Source organism: Notolabrus celidotus, chromosome 16, assembly GCF_009762535.1.
Source record: "Notolabrus celidotus isolate fNotCel1 chromosome 16, fNotCel1.pri, whole genome shotgun sequence".
NCBI lineage: Eukaryota > Metazoa > Chordata > Actinopteri > Labriformes > Labridae > Notolabrus > Notolabrus celidotus.
In genome coordinates this window covers 14443487-14452682 of record NC_048287.1, presented here as the reverse complement: position 1 = coordinate 14452682, position 9196 = coordinate 14443487, and the positions used below count along the sequence as shown (strand labels likewise).

Genomic DNA, 9196 nt, shown 5'->3' with positions numbered 1-9196 from the left:
CGAGTAAAGGAATCTCTTATCTCTTATCTGATCTTATCTTATCTGGGAGACCTTGTGCACACAGTGACAACCTCAGTGTCCCCTAGGAACGCCTGAAAGGTATTAATAAAAACACCTTTTACTCGTGTATTTTAGACCGCATGTCTTCAGAACGGCCACGAGATGGCGGCGTTACAAAAGCTATGAGGCGATGACAGTGCGTGTCAAAGGAGGTGGGATTTCCTCTTCTCTTTCCCAGCATCATCTGCTCCTCCTAGGGATGTATCAGCGTGCAGTGCACCTGTTCTATGCATTATTTGCTACATTAGACCGCCGAAATGCTATATTGTAATCAGTTCTATTGATAGTCACACGAAACGGTTCAAAGGACCTTTTCTTTGGGTTGAAGAAGACCTCGGTTTGATTTGAGCTTGAGGATGTGTTGATTTTTGTGTGTCGGGGTGCAGCAGTGAGACAGCATCTTTCCCGGGTGACACAACATTATCAGTTCGAGTGGACAAGGTACGAGTGGATATGAACAGTACATTATATTCTTATCTAAAATATCTCTTTTTGGGGTCAGATTTCTCTACTGCATTCGCAGAAAGGCCTTTTGACGTACTTACAAATGCAGTCAAATCTGTGATTAGCTAGCAGTGATCGCATCTTGCCCAGCTAACGTCAGGTTATTATACGAATACAAAGTGCGCATCTTTTTCTTTATGTATGCTTCAGTTTTATCCTTGCATTGTCCATGTGTCAGTTCCTTTGTGTCTTATTTTGGAAGGTATAGATGTGCACATTGTTTGGGACACGTTTTAGACCTGCAGGGTCAAGTGACATCTTTTCATTGTCTCATAGAAGTGGTGGCCTAACACTCAGGAAAGAAGTACTCTGGATGCTGACTGCTATAAATAGGTACCCCACCTATTAGTTAGCCTGATTCAGGGATCAAATATATAGGCTAGCTCCCCTTGCTCTTGTGTGTGTATTCACTTTTGCTTAAATATAATTTTAATTAAATAATAAAATTGGGATTTTGACCTGAATATGGATTCGTTCTTTTTAATAATTTCAATGAACAGTAAACTCCAAGGTTTCATAACAGCGGGTGACTAGTAGAAGAACCTGTCAAAAAATAGTCTCCATAATTAGTTCTGCAGAAATAGGTACAAGTGTCACATAAATATGGAGGTCTGTCTAAGTTCAGTAAGGCGTAGAGCTGACAGCAGTGAGCATTAAGACTTAATCATTTCGGATCCTGCAAGGTAATGGATCTATAAATGTACCACTGCCACACTCAGTGGGGACTTTGAGGTTCATAGGATGAACACATGCTTCTCTATGCTGTATCATGTAACAGTGAAACCAGAGCATACCGTTTTCAAAGTCAGCTCATTCCCACTCAATCCTCTGCCTTGAAGCCCCATAGGACACCATGTCAGACAAAAGCGACCTAAAAGCGGAGCTGGAGCGCAAGAAGCAGCGCCTCGCCCAAATCAGGGAGGAAAAAAAGAGGAAGGAGGAGGAGAGGAAGAAGAAAGAGGTAAGGAAGAAAGTGAGTAAATTCACACAACATGGCACTCATTCTGTTTTGCACTCTGGTGTGTATTGTTTGTGTGTTGATTGCTTTTTGTCAGGCCGTGACACATAAAAAGCTGTGTGTGTCCATATGTGAATACAGTCATCTTTTTGTGCCTTGAAGGTTTGTGTTGGACTTTTATTAAAAATGTGCATGCTCTTTTTGAACGTCTAAACTTCTTCTTTAACTCATGATGGGTAAGTCGACATTTATCTTTGCATCCTGAGCAGTCAGAGAGCCAGCAGAAGAGAGAGATGACCCCAGAGGATTCAGACTTAGACCGTAAGCGAAGGGAGACCGAGGCTCTGCTACAGAGTATTGGCATCTCACCAGAACCTTCACTAGGTACATAATTCTCACACTCCACGCAGTGAATCCTGTTTCTTTTGTTCTCTTGTAATTGTGCTGTTAAAGGTTAAGCCAATCGTTACAAAACCTCCTCTAAAACTGACCTAGATTTTCATATATTTGCACCAAACAGGATTTATTGCAGCCAGACACCCTTTCATCGTTTTAATGGATGGACAATAGTTACCATACAGCAGACTGTGTATGCACAGAACAAACTACTTCATGTGTACATTTTGGTCCAACCCTGCCAACCTGAAAATGAATTAATCAAATTACTAAAACATTAGAATCCATCATAAACAACGCAAAACCTTGTAGATAGAATATTAGCTTTGTCTCACCAAGTATTTCATAAAGTTTCAACAAATAAGACTGACTTTTCATCCTAAGTTTATCCAAGACTTCTTTTATGTCCACTGTGGTTAAACTCAACCAAACCTTTTGGATGTTTCACTTTTATAGAAGCTCTTTTTTATAATCTTTCTCTATTCTCCTGTGTACCACGGATTTAGTAAATCTTTTGTAGGACATTGATACTTTTTATGAACTAGAGTTTGATCTAAGCACCGTCCCACTTGATTTTAGAAAAGCATGCCAGCCAAAAAATGTCTTGTTACTCCTGCACATGTCTGGAAGTTGTGTCCCTAGAGTGTCTACCACTTCCTTTAAGCTGTTGAAGCACTGTTCTCTAGTGGTCTGACACTGTAACAACACTCTCAACACCTCAAAATTAGGTCACTGCATTGCTGTTATCAGCCCAAGTTATGTATGGTGCATAATGAAGCACAAAAAAAAAAAATTTAACAACACAAATGCATTTGATGCCCTTCATACAATCACTAATTTGTCCAACCATGCATTGTACTCTGTTGCTTTCCTTCCAGCAGTCTCTGTCGTCTCTAATGTTGAAGCCTCTGTGAGAAGTTTTGAAATGGTTGAAAACAGACTGAAAATAGTACTGATGCCTTTTTATGACCTAGAAAAAAAAATGAGACCACCAGCAAGTTTTCTATGTTGTAAAGTCTAAAAACTTGTAATGCCTAAAAACTGATGGAAGGGGGTCAGACAAGTCTTTGCATTTTAACAGCAGATATAAACAATAAGAGACACATTTGACATTTGTCACATACAGGGCAAGATCAGAAGAGTGATGCAACAACAGCTTTAAGCTCATGTTACTTTTATTTTTTAGTGCCAACCCCTGTGTCCCCCTCCAAATCAACGAGCACACCCAGTGAGACCGGGAGCCAGGATTCAGCTGATGGAGGAGCAGCGAGCAGGTAACCGCAAATACTGGACTTCCTTCTCAGTCCTCCTCTGTCCTTTCAATATCAGAGTCACTTCAGAATACATTCTTTGTCCTTTTTGTGCCAGCTCGAGTAGAGAAATGTGCTAAAATCTTTAACTTCAATTTCAACTTTAGCAAACTTTACCCCATACATATAAAACAAAAGGACACGCCAGGTGCTCGGGTTAAAAACATATCACATCAATTGAAGTTGGATATTTTGGAACACTTTTGACGTATATTCTGTCTCTTCTCCCGTCAATGGCACAGCAGGTTTAGGTAAGGATGAGTGTCACTAATGGTGAGGCTGTGGTACCTTGTAAGGTTATATGTCATAACTGTCAGTTGTCATGCCATACTGTTTTACTGTGTTTTGATGACCACTGTGCAAACTCTAATAACTAGTCCTGAGAAGCAAAGTATGAGGTGAGCTCAGCTTTAGTCGAATCCTGCAAAAAGTTTGATCAACTTTACAAAAGCAGCCTTAAAAAGACAGTTGATGAACTTAAACATTAAGCCAACTGAGCATAAACTTGTAAGGGCAATCAGCTGATTTGAGCACCAGTGACAAAAAGTAAGCTTGTCCTCTCCTGTCACTGTTCTGTAATTGTATTACCAACTCATGTCTCATGCATGCTCCTCCCATCTACAACACTTTTAGTTCTGCATATGGCTGCTATGGTGAATTAAAGCCACAGTAAAGAGGAGAGTGGTCATCAATCGCTTTCCATTTGCTTTTTAATAGCTGACTGTAGAGGTGGAGTGTGAGTGACGCCCTCAGGGGTCATTAGTGATGTGTTGATCTGGTATGGCCTGGGGTGGAATTGGGGATGAGGATTGCTTGAGTGAAGTCAGCAGCAGATTTTATATTCGCTCCTTTATAACTCTTAAAAATCAGTCTTTACTAATTGGTGAGTTTTGTTGCGTACCTGGAATGAAAATTGTATGTCCCTCTCAAATCCACCCCAGATCATAGCATGCCATTTTGAGCTTCTCCATCTGTGGCTGTGTATGTGTGTCCCTTCTTAGGTCAGGTTTCTCTAAAAACAAGTCCCAAGTACAGACCTCAAGGTAAGCATTTTCCTGTCAAACCCAGGACCCCCCTTAACCCCCACCCTTCTTTAGCTGAATTTACTCAGGGAGGCACCCACAGTGTTGACAGTCATCTTAGCAATGTGTTGCAATCACGATTTACAAGATCAAAACAGCGCAGTGCCCCTCTGTCTTTCTTTCTTCCTTTCCTCTGCTCACTTCCTGCGTGATGCCCCACTGTCTCCCTTTAACACCACCTCCAAAGATTTCTGCTCGCATGAGTTGAGCCACAGAAGTCATTTCAGCCTTCACAGAGTTGACAATCTGCTGCTTAAAGTGTCATCGCTGTTACTGTAAAACAGCCGGTCTGTCAGGCTAAAGAAACACCTTGCCACTCTCACCTGGCGCTGTGTGGCACAAGCTGAAGCTCTAATGGGCGTGCTCAGTGGCCCTAAAAGGTATCATCAAAAAGTGTAGTGGTACTTTCACAGCAGGTAGATTTCAACCAAGTTGCCTTAAAAACTAGTTTTCAGTCACTGATTTATTCTGCTGTGAGCTTTTACCCCTTTGATGTAAGCCCAGGAAACACACTAAAGCACCAAATTAGCTCAGAAACGTCATCATGGTTTGTCAAACTCATTAATCATGCATGGCAAGCCCATTGTCATGTACTGTTTATTCAGCAAACTAAACCTTTATCAAGCTATTTTGTATTAATTTTCCTAACGTGATTATGTACTGTATTTAGATGATGTATGTTGTGGCTGTGGATGTGAAAAGAAGTCATATGTTTTCATGTATCATTGGCTGCATGTTTGCATATGAAACATCAAAACAAAGGATGTTGCATAACTACAATCAAGGATGCATGAGTATGTAGGTGCCAATCTAAATGATATATGTGGTTAACATTTGGTGCTGTAAATGATTAAAACATCAGAAGAAAGATTTCTGCACAAGTCAAAGGTCAAATCGTTTTCCCACATCATTTTGACCCGGCTACCCACAACAATGGAACATTTCTTGTCCATAAATGTAAAGGTATTTTTGAACTTGTAGATTCCTGGCTAAAGACCAAGAAATCTATTACAAGAGATGAGCAGAGATCTTTAAATAAATCATGTGCATTGAAGTATAATGAAATATAATGTCTCCCTAATGTATAGCCCTCCCACGCTATATCCACTTATCTAAACATTTTTCCATTAACAGCGCCCCGCACGAAATTCGATGGGAATTTCCGCGTTAAGCTGTTCTCGAGATAAGTGGGGTTGTGGGTTAGGGAGTGTGTGCATACATGCTTTAATGTGTGTTTGTGCGCCATTGATACATGTGTGCAAGTGTTTGTTATGATGTGTCTGCTTGTAAACTTGCATGTCCTCTCTTGCCCCCCCTGTTGGCGACATCAGGACACTGCAGTGGGACACAGACCCCTCTGTGCTGCAGCTGCAAGCTGATTCTGAGCTCGGGTACATCTTCCTTCTCTAACTACCTTATTTGGCATGCATGTCACTTATAATAAAAGTCTTTTTTATAGTTCACATAAAGGGTAAAACAATCTAGCGGTTCGGTCATCTGAATGTTTTTGCTAGAGCTACTTACTATCCAGTGCTTCAACTTTGAAAGAAATGAAAAATCATAAAGCTGTTTGTAACAGGTTGGGGTTAAAGTACCAACGTAATATATTGATAGGAACATCTTTTCTTTGTTACTCAGGCGCAGGATGCAGAGGCTGGGGGCCTCAAAGATCACACAGGTAGATTTTCTTCCCAAAGAGGTGGTCTCTTACTGCAAGGAGACGCAGACACCGCTCACCGCCCACCTGTCTGAAGGTGAGTATTTGTGTATGGCTCTTGACAGTCATCATGTATAGTCTAAGATTTAAATTCTTTTTTGGGGCCTGTAGGCCACCAGAGGTCACAAGAGCCAGCAGAAGGTTTCAAGTTGCGATGATTGTTCTTGTTGTGCGGTTGAATTTGATACTCTTACAGTTAGCCAGGACACAGCCCGAAAACCTAGAGCGATATTTAGACTGACAGAAGAAAGTCACCTGACATGTAACCTTATGAATGTTACAACATCACTGTGTGTATCTGGCTTGCATGCACACAGCGATGTACAGTATGCATATTTGTGTTCTTTATTTTCTTAATTGTTTTATTTGTACTGCTGTTATTGTTTACTATTAGGAATGATATTCTTGAAAAGAGAAATCTGCAGAAATATGAGTGTTTTTGAGCTCTGGGAAGGTTTCATGAGAAAAAAATTGTGTTTCTTTGTATGCAGGTTATATGTGCATGCATACATGTGTCTCTACAAGTGGGCGTGCACGTGTGTACCGAGCGGCAGTTGCTAAGCACATCCATATGTTGAAAGCTGACGTAAGCTTGCACTGGATTTGGCATGAGACTGGTGTTGTGCCTTCAAGGCATAAATGGTTGATTATTTTCCTGTCTGAGGAGAAAGAAGATGTAGATTTGGATTGTTGACAGTTGCAGTTGCTTAAATTGATTATACTCAAAGCCTTGAACCTTACTGCTGAGGTAGATATTCCACGCAGAAGTGTCATCGTCACGTGTAGGAATGTACCTACAAATATTGCTCCACCTACATGTTCTCTATCCCAACTGACAAGTCCAACATGTGTATATACATAAACACACACACACATACACATGCTCCCTATCATCCTTTCTATCTTCCCTCTTTTAGTTGCCAAGACAGCTGGCAGCCATGTGACTGTGAAGGGGTTGTACTTCCTGCTTCCTGTCATTATAATAGATGGTCTGGTGTGGATTCCTCTGCCCCCCTCCACCAGCAACCACCACCACCACGCACATACACACACGTCTGTCTTGATCAGCATCCAAACGGGCCCACCTCATCTACTCCCCCTCCCATCCCCCGTTTCCTTGACAGACCCAGAAATAGATCATTGATCCAACAAGTGCACTGGCACTGGCTCCCATATGTGTGCTGAGGGACATACAGACACATGTGCACACACAAACCTGAAATGAGCACCAAAACACTATAAAAAACAAACAAACAAAAGAGCTGTTGGAAACTGTACAAGGCAAATAGGTAAATAAAACTAACAGACACCCAAACACAGAAACACAAAGTAGCTACTATATTCAGATCATGTAACCTGTGTACACACACAAAGAAATACCAAAAGTGTGACTGGTAAACTGTGTGTGGGTTAATTTAAGTTTCTTTGATGCAGCCTCAAAAACCTTGTTCATGAGGTCCCTTCTTATGTGTATGTGTGTCCATGTTTTTGTGTGTGTTTGTGCACATATGAGTAAGAGAGAACATCTGGGAGCCAGAGCAGAGCTGTGGTGGTCTGCAGGGAGCTGACCTTGGCCTCAGGAGACCCTTCCTTTGCAGACTTCCACAAAGGTTGTGTGTTTTCGGAAAGAGGAAAAGAGGCTGATAGTTGCACCTGCCTGCACTCCTGGCTGTATGTTTGTTCAGGCCAGTTCCTTTTATTGATTACTGAAATTCACAAGCACACAACACATGGCTCATTTTCAGGTCTCAGTAAAAGGTTGTGCACATGACTGTTAGAGCCATGACCTGGATTTTTTGGTCCCTGTTATCATTATCCATGCCAAAGCTGGAGTTTTTAAGTCATTCATGCCTGTGGTGAATCATTTAAAATATTAAAGGCTACAGATATACCTGCAGTGAAAATCAGGTCTGATAATAATAAAAATGTTTAGAATAACAATTTACTGCTGATCCTAATTGTTTGCATTACTTCTTTTTAAACGAGCGCTTTGTCTGATGTATTCAAAATGTTGCCAGTAGTCCCTCCTCTAAAATGTCAATGGAACATGTCATACAAAGCGCATGTTGCTTATGTTTCTCAGAGACGGTGTTATATTCCCACACTGACGACACTTTCTTTCATGTTTGACCGTGGAAACAAATCAGAGTTTGTCTGACAGGTGACTTCCCTCTAAAAAGCATCTTCTCTGTATCAGCAGTGAGGTGCACTCCCTTGTCAGCTCTAATCTAGTGCTTGTAAAATCTCTTTTGCATAAGTGTTCTGGGTGAGACAGCAGCACATTCCAACTAAATATGTATGCATGCATAGCTGTTGATTTTCACTCTTTATCTTTCTAAAGGAAATTACTCTTCATATATCTTTACTATGCTTCGCGTTTCACCGCCTAAGTACAATTAATTGGCCTTTACTTTAAAATGAATTATTTTAGACTCATATAATACAAACCATACTCAATGCTTTTGTCTTTCCTGTCCTTTTTCAATCTCTTTTATCTGTCTCCTGTCATCCCTTGTCTTCCTTTCTTTTATCTTCCTCCATCTCTCCTTTAAAGCCTAAGTCTTCTGTAAAGTTGTTAAAAATGCTGCCTTTGTGAGATGCTAAAACATATATTTTGCAAGGTTAAAGAAAAATGGGGACTCAAGCTTGATTCATATGTATGTGTTGAATCAACGGCGTAGCCTACGCCGTAGGACTGCGTAGCAACCCTGAAGGCTGATTTACACTTCTGCGTCACCCCATGCAGCAGGGGCTGATGCGGACATGAGCAGCACATACTTGTGCGTCGTTGTGTCCGTGACGCGCAGCAATTCTCCGCCAAAACGCTTGAGGGCAATGTGGTCTCTCTGATAGCCGGTTGCCCACTTCAATCTCTGTTTACTTTTCCAAAGCTGATACATGTTACTTTTTATCATACAGACATGATTACATGAAGAATAGAGAGGAGGAGATATAGAGAAATACACGGCCGATGTGCAGTCGATGAGCGGGGATCCCGGAAGTACTATAAATGCGGGCAATACAGTGCCGCCGAGCGGACCAATCACACGGCTTGTGGTCTGCATCGATTCTATGGGTACATTTTGGAGGAGGTGCACGTCAGCTACGTGCGTTGGCCTCTGCGTAGGTACGGGAGCTACGTGGACCCCTGGCGAAGACTATGCCGTCG

General features: G+C 41.5%; 1 protein-coding gene across 15 annotated transcripts in view; it reads left to right on the top strand.

Annotated features, from left to right (window-relative positions):
* The first annotated feature begins 201 nt into the window (after positions 1-201).
* LOC117828391 (cytoplasmic dynein 1 intermediate chain 1) overlaps positions 202-9196 on the top strand; it is a 63683-nt gene continuing 54688 nt past the window's right edge. The window contains exons 1-8 of one of the 15 annotated variants that reach the window (XM_034705504.1): positions 203-501; positions 841-897; positions 1404-1525; positions 1789-1906; positions 3105-3192; positions 4230-4271; positions 5642-5701; positions 5949-6064. In XM_034705504.1, coding sequence (XP_034561395.1) covers positions 1418-1525; positions 1789-1906; positions 3105-3192; positions 4230-4271; positions 5642-5701; positions 5949-6064 — 532 coding nt within the window. In that variant the 5' untranslated portion in view covers positions 203-501; positions 841-897; positions 1404-1417. Of the gene's footprint in view, positions 502-840; positions 898-1403; positions 1538-1788; positions 1907-3104; positions 3193-3470; positions 5702-5948; positions 6065-9196 lie in introns of all 15 variants that reach the window. The other 14 variants (XM_034705500.1, XM_034705498.1, XM_034705502.1 and 11 more) reach the window with 14 other exon arrangements.